The sequence below is a fragment of the Glandiceps talaboti genome, chromosome 11 (genome assembly GCF_964340395.1).
Source record: "Glandiceps talaboti chromosome 11, keGlaTala1.1, whole genome shotgun sequence".
In the NCBI taxonomy this organism is placed as follows: domain Eukaryota; kingdom Metazoa; phylum Hemichordata; class Enteropneusta; family Spengelidae; genus Glandiceps; species Glandiceps talaboti.
In genome coordinates, this window is record NC_135559.1 from 9,975,198 (window position 1) to 10,000,215 (window position 25,018).

The 25,018-nt window shown below is 36.6% G+C and overlaps 1 protein-coding gene across 1 annotated transcript; it reads right to left on the minus strand.

The window, feature by feature from the left end:
* Positions 1–879: 879 nt before the first annotated feature.
* On the minus strand, positions 880–23,287 carry LOC144442246 (ATP-binding cassette sub-family C member 5-like). Its single transcript, XM_078131529.1, has 23 exons — positions 23,242–23,287; positions 20,303–21,006; positions 19,825–19,983; positions 18,773–18,920; positions 18,151–18,384; positions 17,094–17,270; positions 16,261–16,408; positions 15,533–15,789; positions 14,984–15,334; positions 14,157–14,426; positions 13,394–13,597; positions 12,133–12,388; positions 11,380–11,564; positions 10,165–10,305; positions 9,775–9,904; positions 7,920–8,202; positions 7,440–7,626; positions 6,218–6,307; positions 5,430–5,619; positions 3,980–4,139; positions 3,481–3,673; positions 3,193–3,357; positions 880–2,216 (listed from the first exon to the last, which is right to left on the minus strand). The coding sequence occupies exons 2-23, from the start codon at positions 20,959–20,961 to the stop codon at positions 2,106–2,108; spliced, it is 4,698 nt and encodes a 1,565-aa protein (XP_077987655.1). The 5' UTR covers positions 20,962–21,006; positions 23,242–23,287; the 3' UTR covers positions 880–2,105.
* Positions 23,288–25,018: the final 1,731 nt, after the last annotated feature.

Sequence of the window (25,018 nt, forward strand, 5' to 3'; positions counted from 1 at the left end):
ATTGTAGGGGGCAGGATATTGTGCACTTTTTTTTCTTTCTTTTTTTTGGGGGGGGGGCATGAAATTTTTATACTTTTGAAACGGGGGGGCTGTGAAATTTTGGTTACAGTGGATGGGGGGAGGCTAGGAAAACCAAGTCAGAGATAATTTCTCCCCAGCCCCCCCCCCCTGCCGTAAATTCTGTCCGGTCCCTTAGTCATTATTTGACACTGTTGATCTTTTAATGACTCTTATGTCGTCATCTTAGAAGACTATTCGCGAATTGCTAACATCCATCCTAAGTTAGTATTACTTCATGACAGCTCATAATTCAAAGTGACCTTGTGTCACACTATTTATCACATGGAGCTATTTTTTGACACAAGGGCACCATTGCCTTTAGACATATTTGTCACCTAACAATCATGCTAGCTTTCGTGGTCACGTGAAATTTCACGTTTTCTTTAAAACTTCATGTATAAGATTTAGGTGTACAAAACAATCATTAAGCGTAAAACCGAGTTTTATACGGTAAGAACTAAAATGGCTCAAACGCGGCATATATGCAAATAACACTTTTTGGGAATATATATCTAACTGCAAAGTCCCTCGTGAGCCTCTTCAAACACCCAAAATATATAAATAAGGCTGTAATTAGGCAACACCAGCGAATGTAATAATGCTCTGATGATCCCATGATGCACTTACAATATTTTAACACATGAAAATAGTATACATATTATATAATAGTGTCTACATGCATCATACTATAGAAACGTATGCTGATGAACAATAACTATTATTAGTTATGAACTAGTAAAATTGTATTTACATATTTCTGAAAACAAAGAAATACATTAATGTACTGAAGAAATAAAATCCACTTCATGGCAGAACAATGAATTGAAAAATGCGAGTAAGAATCAATTTAGAGCCCAGCTTTACGAGATGGGATCACAGTACTTGAAGGTGCTAGTTTGATTTAGTAGTCAGGCGCCCAGTAATTGTTGGTTTGAACCCAGCAAAGGTAAGAGGTGGTAAGCTGTAGTTGGTAGGAACTCAACAAGTGTACGTGGAAGCCAAACTGCTAGGTGAGAGCAGAGCATGGTTGGTTTAAGCCCAACAATAGTAGGTGGTGCAAAGCTTTAGTAGGTGAGAGCTGAACAATGGTAGGTGGAAGCCAGTGTTAAAATTGGTGTCCATGATGGTTTGTATGAAAGCATATCATGGTAGGTTTGGGAGCCCAACATGGTTGGCTTGAGCCTAACGATGACAGGTGGGAGTCCAGCTCTGGTAGAGTTGGGAGCTAAACAACATTAGGTAGGGGCCCAGCGTTGATGGTAGGAACCTAGCTGTGGTGGGTGGGAGTTATGAAGTTGAACGTGTTTCAAGCTTTAGTAATTAAGAACTCGGCTTTGATAGGTGTGAGTCCAGGTTTAGTAAAAACGGGCTCAGCAATGCTTTGTGACAGCGCTCCTTTAGTAGGTGGGGCTCAACAATGGTATCAGGGAGCCCGGTTTCGATGAATGGGGGGGGGGGGGGCTCACCTTTAGGAGGTAAGAGCTCAGTAACGGTGGGTGGGAGCTCAGCTTAAATTTAATCTGTGGGAGCTCATCGTAAATCAATGGGAGATTAGCTCTGATAGGTTGGAGAAGATCATCTGTGGTAGGTGTTGCCAAGCCTTAGTATAGGGTTCAGATTAGAAGTGGTTCACCAGAAGCTCAGCAATATTATTGAGTGGGTCAAAACGCTGGATGTGTTTGACAAATGTAAGTAAGTGTCTTTGGAAAACTGATTCAGCCTCAAAATGCAATGTCATCATACTCTAATTCCTGGTGACACTGCCTCGCTTTCAGCATTCGGACAAAAACACATGTCTAGCATGTATGCTCCTCAATTCATATATGTCTGCAAAGTTAAAGTTAGCTGCATAGTATTAGTATATATGTTCGGCATCTTTTTTATCCAATACTATTGGTGGAATTCACAGACTGAAGATCACCTTCTAAAGCGTTACATAATTATAGAGCTTGTGTAGGTGATTAATGTGACTAAAATTCCAAAAGTCACTCAAACAAAAGAACATTCCCTTGTTAATATATTATACTGGGGATTGGTGAACAATATCAGTGGAGATCGTGTGCTTCTGTTTTCATCTTCTCAGCAGCAGCCACCATTGCACTGAATCTGGATTTGTGATTTGCCAGTAAGTTTTTGGGCGTATCAAACTCTACAACCTGAAAATTCAACACAAGTCAAACTATTATGAATTTAGTACGTTTGGCTGGAACCAAGCGCAAAAAGAAGCCGAGCATTGAAATATGAATACAGGAGTTATACTGTAAATCTCATTACAATATTATTTATCTCATTCAGCAAATTACACGATACAGTTCAGTTCTGCAGTTTGATACAAACACTCAGAACCCAATAAGAAACTGGACATGCTACACTTTAAGATAGCAAGATTCAATGAGAATAGTTTCTTGCTACATTTTGTCTAAGTGAAATGAGCTACACATGCCATCATACAGACATCAAATGAACACTGCTTAGGACATTTTATGCGCCCTTCATTGGGTGTTGGCGCCCGAATGTCTGCATACAGTCGCAATACATTTAAATGGTTTCATTTAGACTAAATGTAGCAAAAAATGGGATGCTACTATTCATGATGGAGGATGGATTGATTTCCTTTCACAAATGTGTAGTACCAATGTGAACTTTAAGGATAGGAGAAGTATCTTGTCTAGGGAGTTACAGAAAACATCAAGAAGCATATAGTAGTATAAACTGAATGACTTCAAAGATTAGTTCACAAAATGTACATTAAAAAGCATAAAACATATCTTAATCTCAAGTTAACTGTAAGTAGGTAGTCTGCATGCTTTTAGAACCACCCCACCCCCATGTAATGTACTAAGATTATATTTGGCTGTCGGTGTAGTCCAGTACATTGTCACATGTCTAGGTACACCCTTACATCCATCCCTAATCCCCCCCCCCCTCCTTCCCGGTGGTCATACAGTACATAGCATTCTAACACATGGTTCCCAATACATAATCTTACCTTTAATAATAGCCATAACCAATACACTGTCATGTGTCCAAGTACAGTCAAATATGGGGAGAAGTAAACCCTCTCCTCTCAGATAGTCATATAATACAACATTCTAAATAATTGCATATTTGGATCCCAATGTATAAACTTACCTTTCCATCTTCCATCACCAATACCCTATCACATGCCAGAACAGTATTTAATCTGTGTGCTATTGTTAACATAGTACAATCTTTGAAGGAATCACGGATGGTATTCTGAATAAGAGAATCGGTTTCTGTATCAATGGCTGCTGTAGCTTCATCCAGCATCAATATCTGAAAATATAAAACCCATAAGATTGCATTAGTCACTACTGGGGAATCTCGGTTTCTGATGGGTTTTTTCTATAATTTAGCTATGCAGCGTATAATTGAATACTTTATATATGATATTCTTACCTTACTGTTTCTGAGCAGTGCTCTTGCCATGCATATCAACTGCCTTTCCCCAACTGAAAAGTTCTCTCCATTCTCAACAACTGGTGCTTCTAACTGTTTATCTAAGGCACTAATGGTATTCTTCATATGAACTTTCTCCAAAGCACTCCACAGACTATCATCAGAATGCTCATTAAAGGGATCTAAGTTATACCTGAAAAACATTATTGATGATAGTCACCATTGAACATTTTCAATATAGGGTTATCTATCGAGATGAGTTACATTAGAAATGACATAATTGCACTATGTTTAGTTTTGATGAGCTATTGAATGATTGTGTCGATTAATACGATCACGTGGCATTACAAACCATTATTCGAAGATACCTGGTGGTCTTTTATTTCAAAATCACTTGTTAGAAAAAGCTATGAGGTAAGATGAAAGTCATTGTATACAATGAACTTGGGCATATACAGAATCTAGTGTTTTCAGGTTTCCACCTATAAATCCCACCCACCTTACAGTTCCAACGAATAGAACAGGGTCTTGTGGGATGATTGACAGTTTTGATCTGAGGTCTTGTAATCCAATCTTGCCTATGTCTATACCATCAATTTCAATATTTCCATCAGCAGCTTCTACCAATCTGAACATGGATACTCCAAGGGAAGATTTACCTATAGAAAATAATAAAGAAATTACAAGAAACCAAAAATGTACAACGATCTTCGACCAACTGTATCTCTAGGCTGCCTCAAGCTGTGCTAAAACTACCTACTAGCTACATGTTTCTCTATTGATTTCAGTGTAATCTTTCATTCCCTGATATTTAATTGTAAACAAATTGTTGAAAAGACCAAAGCTGGCTAGTCACTACACAGATAATGTGACATATACACTCACTCGCTTCACTCAGATGGTAAACAAACAACTACAACATTTGATGTTAAATTAGCGACTAGAACACACAACATTACAACTTTGTTTATTATACCAGATTAGATATCCTACAGTGTCGCTATCCTGAAGACCTCTACCTTAAAACACCACTGGTGAAATGTACACTAATTAAACATCAGGGAGTGAAAGATTACACGGTTATCAATAGGGAAACTTGCTGCTAGTAGGTAGTTTTAGCACAGCTTGAGTCAGGCTAAGAAATACAGTTGGTCGAACATTGTTGTAACTTTTAAGCAATTCTCTATATTTCCCATACGAATTGGCAGCTTATCTAATGATATAATGTATTTAACATGCACCCCTGAATGTTTTAATTCTTCAAAATGTTACACTAGAGTATACACTATATCATAGTATTTGATGATCCTTTCCCGTCATGGCTTGTTACTACCCAACACACTTCAAATATAACATATGTCTTATAAATTCACTTCTTCTACATCTATTTCAACAAGTTAACTAATTAGCAAAAACAACCTAGCGGCAGACAGCAGTGACTGAGTTTGAGGAGACGGGTCTTCTTGAATGGCGTAAACCTCAATCCTGTATGTAAGACAGGTCAAATTGGCAGGAGGTTTTGGCGGCCTTGTGTACCAGCTTCAGTGGTTAATTATCAAATCGACTTGATTTAAAACTCAAGTGTTTTTCCCTTCAAATGTTTGTATATATTTCTGTGGAACTCGACAACATTACAGAACACGGCAATATAAGAATGAAAGACTATTCTTTTAAAGATGTACCTTGATTTAAATTCACATTTTGAGTCATACAATTGTAAACACACAACCACATTAAATAAGTACATAATAAAAACACACTCTGAGGTAATATATAGTCACCACGCTAATAATGTACTTTGGTGTATGGTCAGTATCTTTTGACAATCCTTCGAAAGTTATATCAACCATCCGGCAAATGAACCTGGTGAAATCGAATTTGTTTTGGAATATTGGAACTCCCTGATATTTCAGGATTGTGCATTGATTTTATTGCTTAAAAATACGTACCTGACCCTGTTCTTCCAACTATACCAACTTTTTCCATTGGTCTGATATCTACGTTAATTCCCTTCAAAACCAATGGTAACCCATCCCTGTATCTCATTTTGACATCATTGTACTTAACACGGCCGTCATTTGGCCAATCAGCAGGCGGTTCATGATCTTTGACTTTTGCAGGAGCCTCTTGTTCTAAATTCTAGAAAGAGAAAAACCAAAAGACAATAAATATACTCTACGATTTGAAAAAATAAATGAAAATCTTAAAAATATTCTTTACTTTGACTTCTCTGTTGGGCTGCAACTAAACTAAGAGAAGAAGAATGGCTCAGCCTTATCTGTCAGCTATAATCAAAAGATGAAGATTTTCAAAAACCTGTCGACAGCAACAATTAAACAAAAGAAATGAAGTACATGCGTTTGTGAAAGGAAAAACCTTAGATCTATAGACGACCAAATATCAATAAATTTATGTAGGAACTTGACAGGAGATTACACTCAACTACGTTCAAATGTTTGGGAGTGTGACATCGACAGGATATAATACATCCATTGCTGACCATATTGCGGTATTTGTAATTCGACCTCTCTCATAGTACCATCATGGCGAGGTAATAAGCGTCAAATGTATATTATACCACTCATTCGAATTTGCCCGTGCACATTATAGCGATGCTATATCCTCTTTTTGCGGAGAACGGACACATATACATACAATCATGCCCCCATGCAAACAAGGATGAGCGAAACACAGTAGATGACCCTGCCCACATGGGGCTGAACGAGATGGTAGCTACCTTGGAGTAGTGTGTCATTCTCTCAACGGAAGTGAATCTTGCTTCTGCCTTTGCTCCCATTACCACACTCGCATTAAACAACCCAATAACCTGTAGTAGATTTGAAAGTCATTATTAAATAACTACATTGAAATGAGACAGTGTACAGCCTTCACCTCATTTCAAACCAATAATGCGACCATTTTTATTTGGAACGTTTCCATGCATAGATATTCAAAGCATAAATCCCCATGGGGGGCATTTGGTCTAAACTTACAGTTTCACTTGAAATATTAGTTTCATCTACAATTAACACGAATGTATCAATTCAGGCACACGTATATATATATATATATATATATATATATATATATATATATATATATATATATATATATATATATATATATATATATATATATATATATGTGTGTGTGTGTGTGTGTGTGTGTGTGTGTGTGTGTGTGTGTGTGTGTGTGTGTGTGTGTGTGTTCTGATGTACACGTTATATACATTTTGGTTTAAAAGGTATTTAATTCTATATGTTGCCGTCATAACAAAATTATAAGCAATATGTCTTTCCAGTCATCAATGGCAAGAACAAATGGGAATACGACAATGATTTGGAAGCCAAACTATTATCCGTGACATGGCCAGAATAATGAGTATTAAGCCAATATCCGTAGCGTGGATATGTTGGATACAGAGTTTAGAAACACAATGGAGTATATGTATATGTCATTCTGCAGTCATTGTTGAATTTACTCATATGATGGAAATATTTTCAAGGCAAGCCTGCATACTGACCAAGGAGAACATCAATATTATATAAACTGATACGGCGGACACCAGGGTCGTTTTAAAGGCAATGGCCAACAACTCTGCAATAATAATGAATAAATAGGGTGACAGGGGATCCCCTTGTCTTACTCCTCTACCATGATTGCATCTAAATGTAATGTATATTGCAATACTGGGCTAGGTTCTTCTCCTCTCTTTTGTTGCAGTTTTTGGCTTTTTCCTTCTTTGGCTTTCCTTGGTCTTGTGTTTTTTGTATCTTTTCAGTAATAAATATTTAAATAAAAAAAGACAAGCCTGTCTAGAATAAGAGAAACAAGCCAGATATGATATCACACATTATTGTTAATTATGACTGAAGTACTGATAAAACAAATCTATACAATATATAGTGTAAGAGAGCGTCGATCCACTTATCAATTAAGTATGTCTTTGTAACACGAACCTGTATGGTGTAAGAGAGAGCTAATCCAGCTAGCGCAGGCGGCGTATGACCATATGTAAGTATGGCTATCAATGCCGTGCCTGTAATCACCACCAACGTTAGACAATCCATTCTGATTTTAATCCATTTCTCACACATCAAGGAATACAAAAGCGGCACTGAATTATATTCAAGAAGATGGCTAAAACTGTGGAGAAAAGAAATCAAGAAAGATAGATGGTCATGTAAGGGAGGGACAGAGCTGTTTAACTTACAGTTGCCATGGCACACTCCTTCATTTGAACGCTTAGCATTTCGAAGTTCTATAGATATTTTAAAATACAAAAGCTGTCGTTTATTGCCCGACACACTGATGGGTACCTCGACGTTCTCGGTTGTAGGCCTGGAAAACTGATTTTAAAAAGTGCATTGTTATTTGGGGTATAAGTATCAAAACCTGTTCGGATGGATTCGTCCTTTTACTTAAACATATCCTCTCACCTGTTTACAAAATCAGTTTCTCTACGATAAGCATGAATGGTGGCGAGTCCTTGGATGGTGGATGTCAGTAAGGACACCCATGGAGAACGGCTCACGTTGTCCAAACGTTTACACTCACGAATACCCGCGCGGAAAAATTTCAAACACACAATGAACGCGATTGTTAGAAAAACCATGACGATTAGAAACCATGGAAACACGACACAGATTGTACCAAGGGCAAACAGCAGGTAGACGAAATACTGTAACGACACATCCAAAGTAAGTGGCAAAAAGACATCAACTGCAAAACAGAAAATAAGAAAGAAATGTCAGTATTACTCGTATGTTTTTTTGTGAAAGCAGACAACAATTGCAAAACGTTAGCCTAACGTTTCATAATATCCTTACACCAGGTTACTACAAACATTGATGTTTTTTCTAGAGTACAGTCTACGCAATTACTACTGATTTTGAAAAGTTATCGCCAACGCTCTCGGTGAGAGGTGTTTGCGACAGGAAAAAATCTACAGTGAATCAATTATAATGGTATTGAGCACTGCACCTTAGACAAAACATTAATATTTGTTGAACAGTATATTAGTGGCGGGTGACGGAAAGTTTATATGATGGTGCCAACATGTCTACGCATATCAGACTAAAATACAACCAGCTACGATAATAATCATACATTGTATCACACCATGTGTGTACAGACAACTTTCTGATAAGCTGTATATTACTGTTTGTACACCGGCGTGGGCGTTACTTGTCAAGCGACAGTGACTAATCAGGCGATCAGCCAATCAGGTATCCGCAAACTTCCCGCTTCAAAATCCAGGGAGCTGAGAATATGAGAAATACCATCCGGGTAATGAAAAGTCCATACCCGGAGCATATTAGACAGACATGGTAATGAAAAGTCAACATCCGGAGTATATTATTAGACAGACATTGACCGTGTGCACAATAGACTCCAACAGGAAGATGTTTGTAATTAAAAGTATTGAGTTTGTTATCAACCAGAAAGAGCTGTCAAAATGAATGATTGATGATGGCGAAAGCCCAACCAAATAAACTTCAGTAGCTTGGTTAGTGTGTGTGAACCTTTCAGTAGCTAAGCATGTCTTGTCGAAAGCGACGTTTCGCTCAGTTTACATTTAAGAGCATGGAGAGTACAAAGAGTATCAACTTCATTGATGTATGTCTTCTAACTCCAATGTAAAAAAATATCCTCTGAGAAAATGCACAGTACAGCAGACACTGTATTTGAGAACTTGTAGTGTGAAGTGAGTGCCTAATTTTGTTACTATAGCTAGAGTGTATAAATAGCCCGGAAGATATGCAGACATGCACGATGGCGCAGACACTGTTATTATTATTGTTGTGGTGGTGGTATGATAGCAGTGTATGAGTTATCTCCGGAGTATATTGGACCGGATTTCGAAACTCAATACACAACAAAGGAAATTAGCCGGTGTACAAGACAGATACAATCCGACCAATATGCGCCTCGCTACCGCTCGTCGCATATTGGTCGGATTGTATCTGTTACTTCTACCATCACTGAAGTTTTTGCACACCTAAAGGCTAGATAAGCTTTACAATAGTTACATTTTAGCACATAGTAGGAAATGTTAATTGAGAGTGTCCCTAGCTTTTATTTACAAACAACAAAAGTATAAATATATTTGATTGAAAAAAGGAATTTATAGATTTAAACTCAATTTTATCACGTACGCTGTTTGGTTTTTAAAGGTATTTTGTTAGTTGTAAAAGTGGATAGAGATTGAATGTAATGTTATACTAAAATTTAGATTAGATTAGATTAGATTAGGTTAGATTAGATTAGACTATAACAAAATTAGGTACTTACTTTCATCCATATCTTTTGAAAACCTGTTGATAATTCGTCCCGTTGGAGTAGTGTCAAAAAATTTCATTGGACTGCGAAAGATTCTGATACAGACGGTGTCATGGAGAGCGGATGATGCTAAAAGACATACCTGAAGATGAAAAATAGTTCTACAGTTCACGGTGTATCATATTGCGAGTAAGCTATTGTACCTAACAAAACATTTTCAAAACCAAAACGTTCCGGTTGCAGCTATAAAGTACAGTTGAGCATTTATATCCGGTAAAACAGCAGGTAACACTAATACGTGCTACAAACACGTGCGGTCTGAAAGAGCTATGAAGATTAGCAAATTTAGTCAAGAAATATCTCACTTTAAATTGAGTGATTTTATTATTCAAAAACTCCTACCTTCATGAAACTGGCAGATCTGACGACACCAAAAAGCAGAATTGCAAGTATAGTTAGACCATAAATCATTGCATAAATATCCACCATGGGGTTGTCTAACATGCTATCACTGATTTCTGTTGTATTACCAATGGTAGTGTTCTGAGGACGAAAATAACAAGGAAATGGTAAGATTGAGAATTTCCAGTGAATGCATTTGGTCAGGGTAATAATAAGAGACAGCATCTTGCAAAAATAACCACCAACGTACTTCATCATATGCCAATACGATGCCAATAACTTTTGTGGGGGACTCTCAAAGACTTATCGCAAAAGTTAGCTGCACCTTTGATGTCAGGACAGATCGGCATAGATGACCATTGCACTGTTTTCATTCGTTACATTCATAAAGGGACATTTTAACAATTATTCTACCAATGTTGGAATATGCTTTTGAAATGACAATACCATTGCAACAGTTAGGTGTTCAGATGCAGGAATCAGTGTATATCCAATAAAGCCCTAAGGTCAAGAAAATCAAAGGGAAAACGAGTCTGCTATGGTCAAAGATACCACACCACCACCCCCACCCCCACCCCCACCCCCCCCCCACACACACACATACACACATTAATATGCCGTATTTCTTCTAAAGCAAGGTACTACTGTTCGAGGGTAAAGTACAGTTTAGTTCATAACATCACCCATAACAATAATAATTCATAACATTCACAGAACAAAAATAAAATCAATGTCCATATGCACACATGGAATGATGTTCCAGTAACCTCTTCTGGGTGGTGTCTGTTTGGTGGTTAATTAGGTGATATACAGGTGGTAATAAATAAACTAAGTTCAGACTGATATGGTCAATAGGGTTTCTATCATGATAGCTAAAATGATGTAGGCTTGGTGTTTCACTGATATAACATTACGTTTTTGACACAAAAGTAGACATATTTCAAATCTAAACTAATAATATCAGAGACACAATAAACACAGCAGGATCCTTTGCCCAATCACATGGACTTGATGATTTTAATGACTGCAATTGTTTATTTTCTAACTGAAAATCAGCATTTTAAGTTGACTACTTCTATATCCCCACTATGCACGGCACCTATGTAATTGTGTCTTATAATTAGAATTTGTCTGAAGGTGTATATCAAATGTCATGTCACATGAGTGAAACACCAAGTCTACATCATTTTTAGCTGTAAACAAGAAATGACTCACCCCACTGCCCGCAGCAATCCAATAACTAAGCCACCAATTATTGAACGTCAGAGCAGCTGTATACACAACAAACAACAGAGCCACCCCGATTAGCAGTAAGTAACCACCTCCAGCTTTTACATAGGCATTGTATGCGGATGCTTTCACAGCCCCAGTCTCCATTTCTTCAACTTTAATCAGCTTACCTGCAAATAGACAGAAACAATGGGTCACATTTTCGGAATTGGTAAGCGCCATCCAAGATATTGTGGCATAATATTTCATTACATGACAATAACTATGTTATGTTTCATCGCATTACAGTGTCTTGCATTATGTTACATTACATGACACTGCATCATGTTACACTACGTTGTGTTACGGTGTGTTACATCACATTTCACATTACATCATATTACGTTACTTTACATTACATTACATTACATTGCATATCATATAACATTGCATGGCATCACATTACATAATATTATACTTTCTTCTCCAATCAAATTTACAGAGATTTGGGATTTCTTTACTAATGCACACATATTTCGTAAAACAACAATAAGAGAATTTCAGCAAATAAATAATTATCTGCTCTTCAGCGACTTTGGAAGTTATGTTTATACACGGCACGGTCTTATGTTGAAAAGTTACACCTATTTGTCAAACGTACAAAATTGCAAGGAGTTGATTATTTGGAGAATTCAACAGCGCCCTCCAGTACAATACCATGGCAATCTAAACATTTGCTAACAATACAACGTGTCTTACCATCATCACTGACAGTTTGTTCAGATTCTTCATTTATATGACTTGTATTTGATTCTGTGGATGCTGATCGCATTCGTCTTTGAAATTCCACTGCCTCCTCCTTCTTCTCCTCTTCTTCATCCTTCTCATGCTCAGCATGGAATGTTTTTATCAGTCCTGCATACTCTTTGTCATCTGTCATCAATTCTGTGTGTGTTCCATATTCCTCGATGTTACCTTCTTTCATCAGTATAACTTTATCACACTGGTTCAAGTACTGGAATTAAAACCACTGATGTTAGAATTTTCACAAATTCTTAATTTTATCTTCTTTCGTCGGCATTACTTTATCATACTGGTTTAAATTCCGAAATTAAGACATTGCAATGAGATTCTTTCTGAAACATCTTGGCAAACTGACGTCATTAGATGTTATATCTAAGATCATACAAGAATTTTGCTTAAAGTTTTAGCACATTTCATTATCTCTTTGGAACGATCTTAAAATGATACCAAACACATCATGTGTGGAGTGGAAATATATTTTTCATATCTCATGAACTGAGTAATGATAAAGTTCAGTTAAAGGGCACACTTTTTGTGCCAATGCATTATACTATGCTAGAATGTTCACAGTTATCATTACAATTTCAGTTAGTTTATTAGCGATATTTTGTATTTCATTTGCCTCTTTCTTGAGGCAGACAAGTCTGAACATCACATATAAATTAATTCCCAAAAATATGATAACAGAAATGAGTTTCATACACAAGTTCTCTTCATCCTCTTTTGATTGAGAAACAGACATGTTTCGAACAAATCACTTGTCCTCTTTCATTGTCTAACTGGATCTGACAGAATAATCCAAATAATCCAAATTTTCTTGAGGTGTTGAGTAACCAGATGTGTGAAAACATTATATGTAAATTCAAGTGTGAAGAAGAGGACTTGTGTATGAATCTTGGTGCTTCCATGAAGAATATACATACTGTTACAAATGAGCTTATAATCATACAGATCATCATGACAATGTTCACAGTATGAGTGACTGTAGCAAACAACGGACCTCTGAAGTGGTGAAAGCAGCTAGAATGCCTGCGGCTGAGGTTAGAATATGGGGTTAGTGGTTAGGTTTAGGGTAATGCCTTGCATAAATCAGTGGTATAAAAAATTATTTTTAACATCCATCTTCTGTCAGCATATGTGTGAAATTCTTTAGTTTAGAACATATTAGCGATCCTGTAGTTTATTAGTCACAATGTAGTCCATGACTTGTAAATACCTGCAGTTGATGAGTTACAAACACAATTGTCTTCTCTTTCAGTGCCTCCTTGAGATAATGTTGAAATATATGTTGTCCTACATGGGTATCAACAGCACTTAGAGGATCATCTAACAGATAGATATCACAATCAGCATACAGAGCTCTGGCTAGACTTACTCTCTGTTTCTGACCACCACTGAGGTTGATACCTTTCTCACCGATCTAGGAAAACCAAAGCAGCAATAACATTTTGTATGAGACTGAATTGGTATTAGAAAGACAAAATAACACTTTTTATTTCCACTAAGATATATAACTCTTGTGAATTGCACAAAGGCTTTTGTGCATTCTTTCATTTATGAAGTGCACACAGGGCAATTAGCATAACCGGGCAGTGGTGAATAGAAAATGTATCAGGTTCCGTTAGACCGTCCAGTGCATGTTCATATATATATATATATATATATATATATATATATATATATATATATATATATATATATATATATATATATATATATATATATATATATATATATATATATATATATATATATATATAATGCTCTGTAACCAAGGGGAAAGCTAATGGTACTTTTGGAAACCTTTGAGTTGAGTTTTATTTAGATTACCCCATTTTCATTTGTTTGCACACACACACACACACACACATACACACACACACACACACACAAATATATATATATGTGTGTGTGTGTGTGTGTGCGTGCGTGTGTGTAATTTATCTGATATGTTGCACGTTTTACAAGTGTTCACTTACCTCAGTTGTGTCTCCATGAGGTAACATATCAATATCTTGTTGAAGACATGCTGCTTGTACAACACTGTTGTACTTCTCTGCATCAAAGGCTTTATCAAACAGGATATTGTCTCTTAGAGTGGCATTGAATATCCATGCTTGCTGTGCTACATATGCTAAGGATCCATCAACTGCAACTTCACCTTTCAAAACTTTCATTTGACTAAGGATGGCAGATATCAGCGAACTTTTACCACTTCCTACAGAACCACATATACCGAGTAATTGTCCCTATAAAAATATCGAAATCATGTTACATGGATGTAATATTATGGTAAATATTCTTAGTAACTACACTGACATAATTTTATGAGTAAATAGTGTTAGTAATTACATTGCAGGATGTCCTTGACTGATGCGCCCATTTCAAAATTTATAGGACATAAAGTAGCCCTCTCTATCATACATCATACAATCCTAAATCAGTTAGATTGGTTGCTGTTGTTGTGTCCTGCATAGTACATGATGCAAGATCATACACATTCACATGGACTATAAGTACCAGACAGTTTCAAAGGGTTTCCCGTAGGTGTCCTGAATTATGATGGTTTCAAGAGGTTCTGGTGAATGTTGACTTACTCATCACGTCTACTTGAGGTTTAGAAGGAGGTAAAATAATATCTGCATGTTAGTTGAAGAGTTATTTACTATAGATGATAAGCCTTACTGTTTTTTAACAATTTATATTTATTTGGATATCAAATCATGCTCACATGGCCTGTCATGTGATGATCACATGCCCACCATGTGATCACATAACATCAATTAGTAACATTATCTTTCTTTACCTTGGTCACAATCACATCAATATCACACAGGGTTTTCACAATTTTCTCATCTTTGTCCACATCGTCATCTCTGACATCCTGGTTTTCTGTTGTCCTATACACACCACTCTGTCCCCCTGTTGTAACATCTCCATTAGCGTCTCTCTTGTTTAGAGTTTGCTCCATGTTTTCCTTTCTTTTCCTTCTTCTACCTTTGTCAGTTTCTTTGCCATGTTCCCCTTTCTCCCCATTCTTTTTTTCATCATCTTTTTGTTTATCCCATGCAAATGTCCCATTGTTGATAACAATTGCATAGTTTTTGTTCGTCGGAAATTTGGTCACTGGTACAAGTTCCTCCATCACTAGAAGTTTCTAAAATTGTTTAATAAAATGAATTTCATTTCACATCTGATCTTTTTGTTATAACTTGATTAATTCAACCTCTTGTACATGAACACATATTCATTTTTCTGCATCATTGATATATATGTTAAGACTTTTCTACTCCACAATGTATGTGATATAAACAGCATCTATTTTCCTCGAGCCTATGATAGAAGTGATATTTACCTTTATTCTTTCCTGAGCTACAGCAGTTTCAGCTAGTAGTTTGATGACCCAAGGAACCAAAGAGATTACCGTTCTAAGCGTATTAAACACAGAAACCAGTGTGAAAGCAGTAGAAGCCGTCAGATTATGACCCATCTGTATCAGAACGGTGATTGTCAAAACAGTGGCGAGATTTGAAATAATCTGCCCCAATGATATGCCAATACTTTGAACATATGCAGCTTTCTCAAGAAATTGTCTTTCTTCTGCACGAATACCTGTAATAAAAAGGAATAGAATGGGATTGACATCACATTGAACTGACGTACAACCTACATGAATAACCTGCATTAAGTCAACAAGATAACCACTTCCATATAGTTGCATACCATCCACTAGTTGATGGGAAGTAGTTGGCTGGTAATAGCTGGTAGACGCTAGTTGGTTGGTACTAGAGTGGATATTGATTTGTGAGTGCTAGTTGGTGAGCAATAGTTGGTACGTACTAGTTGTTGGGAAGTAGTTGGCTGGTAATAGCTGGTTGGTACTAGAGTAAATATTGGTTGGTGAGTACTAGTTGGTGAGCAATAGTTGGTAAGTACTGGTTGATGGATTCGAGCAGATGGGTACTAGTTAGTTGGTACGGGTTGGTGGATGTTTTACATTGTAATAAGTTGATTTTGTAAGAAAGACAAGTAACAGCAAATTATAATTTAACGATTCAGCGCTAAAGTATATATGTAACTTACCTTCTACTTTTTTTGAGAATGGTATTTCCCAGGCATACATCTTGATCAATTTGACACAGTTTAGAATTTCGTTCATCAGACGAATTCTCCTGTCAGTCACTTTGATACATTTGGCACGAATCTTCTGGGACCACACTCCTACTACTGCCTAAAAAGAAAAAGAAGTCATAAATGAGTACTCCCTGTTCTAAGCGATGGACAAATTACATAAATGTGTGTGCTGTCCAATCGCATCGTGCTTTGATGCATCATAGAGGAGTCTCATAGATGAAGAGTTGTGAATTACCTGGGAATGAGACAGATGACTCGACAGAATCACATTCAAAGAGCTATCTGTCTCTGTAAGAGTCCGCGAAAGACAAACACCGAGACCCGGAAACAACCCTGAGACCGCTGATTCACTTCGCTAATTATACGTCCTAAACTTCCTATCACTATTTCACCCAAACAAGTGATTCATAATTAATAGAAGTAAATATCATATTCCTCATATATGCTAGCAATGAAAGATTTACCATCACGTCATATTAAAGTGACCACAAACAACAATTTATGTAAATAATTACATGTACGTTGTGTTTGTGTTGTTATGTAATCGTAAGCTTTTTCCGCAAGTGTGAAATACTGGTTGTCTTTGACATTTAGCCAAGGTTGCAAAAAGTGGTGTTTAAACAACCCAAATTTAAACCACCCACATTTCGGGAAAAAATATATCTTAATCTTAATATTATGATCTTTCTTGAAGCGACCACAGGGCAAAGAAAGCTGATAATTTATCAGGTAAAGCAGAAGGCTCAACCGGTACAGACTTTGAAATGAATTTATGGTCTTACCTGTAAAGGCCAGAATACAAAGAAAGCCGACAATGACCCAAGTAAAGCGGCAGGCCCAACCAGTACAGCTGAGTAAATGATAACAAACATTCCAAGAAGAACCATAGAAATCAATATAGGTGCAAATGACATCAGTTCCACATATCGTTGGGCATCATTGGTACACAAATTGACCAGCTAGAAATAAGTAAGCAGAAAAATCGCTCTAAACTATAAACCCTTCACACCACCCCGAAAAAAGAGCTTAGTTAGATAGCCCTGCTTGAGTTTTTTTTTATTTTAAAGTTTTTACCAATATTAAATCTCTTCTCTTTGAACTTATTTGCATATTAAAGATGGGACCATCTTACACCACAAATACGCCTCTAAATCAAAGATAGGACTAATCCCCTGACAGTTTGGGGATTTAAGCTTTGGAGTAAAAATCACATTTCTTAGACTTAATTTGCATATAAGTTTATTTTACATTGAGGCATCCATGCACATAATCCTACCAATTACTAGTCTCATTAGTCTAGTAGGAATCGAGTTTTCAATTTTCACTTTTCATTCTGTTTTCTTTTCTTATCTGATCATGCGCCAATGAAAGCAAGAATTGTTTCAAAAAACACCAAAAGTAACACCAAACCACGTTTCTTGGCAGATTATCGTATCTTTTAAGACTATTCAACAATGCAAGTCTTAGAGTAAGTACTACTTATACCATGCACGACCCAAGTTGAACAAAAAATATGGAATATATACTCTGGTCGTTCTATGTCACGAAAACGCACGTCTATGTCAAGGCAACACGTGTCTACGTCACTGGTTCTACTGTGTTTGAAATGTGAGTCAAAACGTTCAAAATTGCCATTACCTTCCCCGATATTTCTTTGATATTACTGGCTCTGTTATAATTATGTTATTCTCCAATGTGTTTTGTCATTCAACTGGAAAATACTCGTGACTTAAGGGTTGTCACTATTCGTCTAGCGACTCGTAGTGACAAAGGCCCCTTAGGTCATTCGTATTTTCCTTGGCTAAACGAAGGAAAATATTGGGAGTAACAACTACTAACCTCCCCTACTGTTTTATCCTGTAAACTTCTTAGTCGTATCATCTTTCTGTAAATCATCATAATGACTGCAGTTCGTAGACGTACACCTGATTGGGCACCAGTAGCGAAAAACCCTCCATTACACAATACCCGTATTCCTCCTGATACAAGCAAGGCTAATACAAGTAGTAAACCATATGTGAGATCTTCCTCTGGCTGCTCCAAATATTCAAGTATGGCACGAATGATAACACCCTGCAGTAGTAAGTACAAACGTGTGTGTAATTTCGACCATTTGTAGGTGTATGCAAATTCGAAATCAGTTATATGGAGTGCAATCCACTCATATAGGAACTCTGGCAGCTGGCCTCAACATTGTTTCCAATGGTGTGAAGCAGCTAATATTGTTTATTTCCCAGAATGCCTCACCCCGGTCTACATCAGGCATCTCCGCCATTGTACTACTCAATTTTATACAAGTGGTGGAATGTAGGGTTAGGTAAAATGGCTTTTCTGGGGTTTCCAAGACAAAAGAACTTGAAACTAAGATAAAATCGTCGCCCTTGTTAAAAGTGAAAGAGAAATTTTGTCTCTAGTTACGACTGGTGTCTGTACAATGCTAGTTAACATTAGATATACTCACAGCTGTAACAATCATACAAATTGGAGTAAATAAATGAAATGTGGCACCCAATAGAAATCTTGATTTCATAAGTCCAAAACAGGCTTTATTGAATGATGCTTTCTCTATACCATCTCTCTCTACAATATCATTCCAATGTCTTTCCAACCTGTAACAACAATGCAGACAATGGCTCGGTATCACAGCTGACAGTATCAAAACAAACTAGAAGTGCTTTCCTTGGCCTTCAATAAATGTCTTGGAAAGTAACATAAGCAAAGAAAGCAAATTATTAGAAACCCCCCCCCCCAATAATGAGTCATCACAGTAAATATGAAATTGTGAATTAGACAATGATAAAATGAAAAGATTTTTACTAGTGTCAAAACGCTCACCTTGATTGGCTAATTGAAGACTGTTGTTTGAGATAATTATGCGCACGCGTAGTGAAGAAATCAAAGAGAGGCGTAACTTACAAACTGATATACCGTGAGAGTAAGCGGATTTTCACGTACACGTTCTGTATATTATTAAAATTCTATTTTGAGAGATTCAATAATGAAATTGTCGCAGGTGCCATGCAAGTTTGTTGAATACTTTTCCATATCTTGCTACTTGAGGTCCTTCTTCTTGTACAATAGAAAAGCGACCTCGCAAAAAAATGCAAAAATCTTACCTATTGTAAGTAAAGAATATCGCAATATGAGGGTTTTTATTTGGTATACATCCACAGATAGACTACTGTTTACTGAGTTCCATTTAGTGTGAATACATTGGAATAAATCAACAAGAATTCATTTAAATATCCGACTTTACCACGAAAAAACACGAAATAGGCTCACATTTCTATGGTAATCGAGGAAGCCTTACTAGATGAAATATTGAATTTACACAACAATTTGTAATTGTTAGTTGAGAGCAAACAAGACATCTCCAGACAGGTTTATTATGAATGTCACTCGGTTAATTATACACTTCAGCATACGTCGAATTCGAAACTGTTTGAAATGGTTCTGATTCTGAATGGTGGCTGACATATCTATCCACTCTGAGTCTAACTGAGGAGTGCCTACCTTATAGCATTTACCAGGGCAGCATCTTTAGGTGAACAGGGCATGATTGTATCCATAGTAAGTTTATTCTTGTAGCTTAAGTATACAATCCTGTTAATCCAATTAATGGTGATATAGGAGAAGAAACCAACTTGATCCAATGGGCTCCTCGACGTGTCTCTGTAAGTGTGTTTAAAACATGTTACACGTGAGACTTTGAAGAACACAACATCATGGTCATATGCATAATAACTATTTTTACTTATTGTATTAACCATACTGCAGCTCAAGAATGTCCTTCCTATTTGCTATCCCAATATCGGCATGATATTGGGATAGAATTTTTCAAAATGGCTGTCCTATAGCGGTTACGATATGAGCCTCATACTTAAGAAGTTTCACCAACTGATGTAGCCTGACATATCCAACGGTGTAACTTGACAGCAATATGAAGAAAGACAAAATCAATTACACTTGTATGGGTTTTCCTGTTACTTACATTTTCGGTCGGATGGGAATAAGCACTTTCATAGTGTCCCTATATTTGCTGCCACCTTTTTTCTCCCTGTCTGTGGTAATCTCAGCATCCCTTTCATTAAGTGGAATTTCATCAAATCCAGAATCGTTCATCTTCTTTTTCTCCTGTGAGGGTAGAAATCCTACTTTTATATCATCTAGTTCTTCTTTCTCAGAACTCAGAATTCCATTCTTGTCATCTCTATCTTGTTTATCAAGAGTATGTACTTTGTTTGACACTGATGGTTCCTCTTTTGGGTCGGTTCCAGCACCTTCACCTAATGATCTGGATTCATCAACGGAGGGGATATCTTCCTTAATTTCACCTTTAGTCTCTGATGTCTCAGTAGGTCTGATATCACTTATCTCTTCGGGTTTAATTTCTACTGGTTTAGAGTCATCATTTTTGTCATCCCTGTTACTCACATCATTGTCTATTCCAGTTTCATCATCATTGTCAGTTTTCTCCTCACTTTCACTCTCTTTGGTATGAATGTCAAAACTATTCGCAACTTCTCCATGTAAAGACCCATTTTTCTGCTCAGCTTCACCAATGTTAGTATCTTCAACACTTAAGTTCTTAGCCCCTTCTCCTAAAGGTTCTCCAGCTTTGTTGTCCTGGCAGCTGGTTGAGTCAGCCATCTTGTTACAAATATTGTATCTACTCGCCAAACTGCATTATCTTTGCTTCAATATAGAACAATATAAATTAGCATAGACAATCTTACCATAAACTTTCATATGTAATCTCAATGTGCACATCCACCCTTGTGATGGAGATCAAATGCAATGAATAATCACCCAAATCAGAAACAAACTATCGACGTTCTATTTTAATTGTAGTGATAAGGCCTAAAAAAATAATTCCTTGGTCCCGGTTACCCGACCCTCCTAGCTTTTCAATGCCGACCCTAACCATTCGTGTACGTATTCGACAAAAAATGATAAAATCGCAAAAATTGTGAGTCTCACGAGAAATACGTAAAAAGACAAAATAAAACTGTTCTTCCAATATGTCATGACTGTACATCTCATAGGAAGAAATAAACAACACAGAAACCATTTGGAAAACAATGTAAAACCTGAACTAGACACTCACACCGAAAAATATATAATATGATAAAATTACAAATCTACCTACCCCACCTATTCTAAAATTGAGCGTAATCGGAACCACACAATTTGTTTTATTAGGCCCAATGGGAAATCAGATTGGTTGAGGACTTGATAGGTAAAAGCATAGACAACAAAGCCATTCTGTGGCTGTGGTAAAACTGTTGAGGAATTAATTATAAACAGAATAAGATTATGAAGGGATTTCAAGTTATAGATAATACAACCCCAAATATATTTAAAAACCATCGAATAGTTTTGGTAAGTTTATTTTTGTATTAAAGAGGAAAAGTTGGAATGTCGTCCCTATTATATTCAACGGCAAAAATAAAGAAAAGTTTTCTTTCGGATAACATGACTTCAGAAAAGAGGGTATTGGTATGTCGGCAGGGAATTTATTTCATTTGATCTTACATTTTATTAGTTTTATTACTCCGACCCAAAGGCAAGTCATTTCTGTTGGTCACAATACTTCCATTACGGTAACAGTTGATGGGGTGACAATTATAGACCATTGAGACAATTATATGTGATTTAGAAGTAGACAAACACAATATGCGGACTGTGTTGTTATAGGCTGAAATGACACCTTTTCACTCTGGAATGTGATTTTTTTTTAAAGTAACCAAAGATACTTTGGCAAGAAAATCTATAGGGAAATATAAGTAAATTGCCATAATTTTACTTAAGGTCGGCGGTTTGAACTATCAGAATCACATTTTTTTTTTTATTTGACTTAACCTAAGTATTTATAGTATAGCAGTCCTGATATCACATCAGTGAAACTTCTAACGACAGTTGCTAAACAATATTCTTACGATTGTACCACATTCGAAATGGAAACAAACAAACAGACAGACAGACAGACAGACAGACAGACAGACAGACAGACAGACAGACAGACAGACAGACATTTAATTTAAAAAGTCTACGTTTCAATATGGCGTCATCGAAATAGTACTGCCATATACTGTTCCGGTCCAATTTCTCAATAGCCAAACGACCATTTTCACCCAGAAGTTGATGGGCCACTAAATAAGTCCATGAATACCAACGAATATAAATTCCACAAATGATTGAGGGTACACACCCTAAGAACAGACATGTCTGCTTTGTCTGTGCTCTAAGCAAGCGACATCGACACCAGAAAACACGAAGAAAGGAATATTGACCTTAATGAAAACAATATCGCACACGGTGAGCCAGGCCAAAATTGTCACATAGGAATTGGCACCCTAATCACACCACCAGCATCCAAACCAACCCAACACCACCAGGTATAAATTCCCCGTTTCATATTAGGTACCTTGTGGATGTTCCATTTCGACTTACATTATACCTGTAAGGATCAGAAACTAGGCTACATACACAAAGCATTTCTACACGATCGCGATTTCTATGCTGCATTCATAATATGACCTCTACTGTTACATATGCCTTAACCTTCCAACAACAACTTATACAATGGTAATCTTTAAACTGCACCAAAAGGTACAACCGTAGTATACATTAAAGTAATCTACTTATTTAGAATCTGAAGAATATGTATACACCTAGCCTTGCTGTATATTGGTGATAACACAATCCTTTCCTCGCCAGATACATACCCAAAAACTACATTCACCGAATTCATAAACATACAGCTCTGGATGCGCCTGACCTATCATAATGTGATACTCGTGTTATTCTTCAAGATTTCTTTCCTGTCAAAACCAATTACTTAACACGAAGAAATGTGTTTACAAACAGGTTTGACAACAAATATTTTAAAACTGGTTCTGTGTTTTCGGTAACAAACAACGTACTCACCTTAGCTAGCCGTTCAAGTCAGCTCTAAGTACAGTGTCACCTTGCGTGCTACGAGTGTGAAGCTACCAACATATTCATATTCATCTTCACTTTCAAACGTTGACCTCTACGCCCAATGTGAATATGATGACAGCTTCACACATTGTTTAAATATCCGACCTTACCACGAAAAAAACACGAATTGGGCTCACATTTCTATGGTATCAAGGAAGTCTTACTAGATTAAATATTGAATTTACACGACAAAGTGCAATTGTTAGTTGAGAACAAACAAGACATCTCCCGACAGGTTTATTATGAATGTCACTCGGTTAATTATACACTTTAGCATACGTCGAATTCCAACTGTTTGAAATTGTTCTGATTCTGAATGGTGGCTGACATATCTATCCATTCAGAGTCTAACTGAGGAGAGCCTACTTTATAGCACAGACAGACAGACAGACAGACAGACAGACAGACTGACAGACAGATTCGTTTAATTTTAAAAAAAAACTACGTTTCAATATGGCGTCATGGAAATAGTACTGTCATATTACTGTTCCGGCCCAAATTTTTCAATAGCCAAACGACCATTTTCACCCAATTTGAAGTTGATGGGCCACTAAATAAGTTCATGAATACTAACGAATATAAATTCCACAAATGATTGAGGGTATACACCCTAAGAACAGACAGGTCTGCCTTGTCTGTGCCCTAAGCAAGCGACATCGACACCAGAAAACACGAAGAAAGGAATATTGACCTTAATGAAAACAACATCGCACACGGCGAGCCAGGCCAAAATTGTCATATAGGAATTGGCACCCTAATCACACCACCAGCATCCAAACCGACCCAACACCACCAGGTATAAATTCCCCGTTTCATATTAGGTACCTTGTGGATGTTCCATTTCGACTTACATTATACCTGTAATGATCAGAAACTAGGCTACATACACATATCATTTCAACACGATCGCGATTTCTATGCTGCATTCATAATATGACCTCTTCTGTTACACATGCCTTAACCTTTCCAACAACAATTTATACAATGGTAATCTTTAAACTGTGCCAAAAGGTACAACCATGGTACACTTTAAAGTAATCTACTTATTTCGAATCTGGAGAATATGTATACACCTTGCTGTATATTTGTGATAACACAATCCTTTCCTCGTCAGATATATTACCAAAAACTACATTCACCGAATTCATAAACATACAGCTCTGGATGTGCCTGACCTTCCTAGCCTGACCAGGTTTGTTTAAGAATGTGATACTCGTGTTATTCTTCAAGATTTCTTTAATGTCAAAATCGTCTTTTAACTTTGATATTACGATTGTGAATAAATACGATACAGGCATATATATATATATATAATATATATATATATATATACACACACACACACACACACACACATATATATATATATGTAGGAAGCCAAATGACTTGAAGCAAAACGTCTGTCTTGACAGATAAAGATTTTAGAGTCGAGATCAATATTTCAATGTAGGACAAAAAAACTAAGTTGTTTTACTTTGGGGATGGGTGAGGGGTTTGAATTTTAGTTCTCATCCTACAAAATCGATTTTACATCTAATGGATGTTTTGTAACTAAATACAAATATTTCTTTTTTAAATGTCAAAATGAGAAATGGAAAAATTTTCGCTCTAGTAAATGCATAGCACTAAAATAAAGTGTCAACAAAAGAACGAGTTTTTCCTCACTACATACTGGCTTTGTATTCACAACATTACATGCTACTTTTATACTGATTTTAAAATT

Coding starts and splice junctions, on each gene's coding strand:
- LOC144442246 (XM_078131529.1), bottom strand. CDS start 20,961: ATGGCTGACTCAACCAGCTGCCAGGACAACAAAGCTGGAGAACCTTTA. Junction 16,409..17,093: donor TTGTATTCTGGCCTTTACAG/GTAAGACCATAA, acceptor TTTTCTTTTTAG/GCAGTAGTAGGAGTGTGGTC. Junction 3,674..3,979: donor CTATTCGTTGGAACTGTAAG/GTGGGTGGGATT, acceptor AATGTTTTTCAG/GTATAACTTAGATCCCTTTA.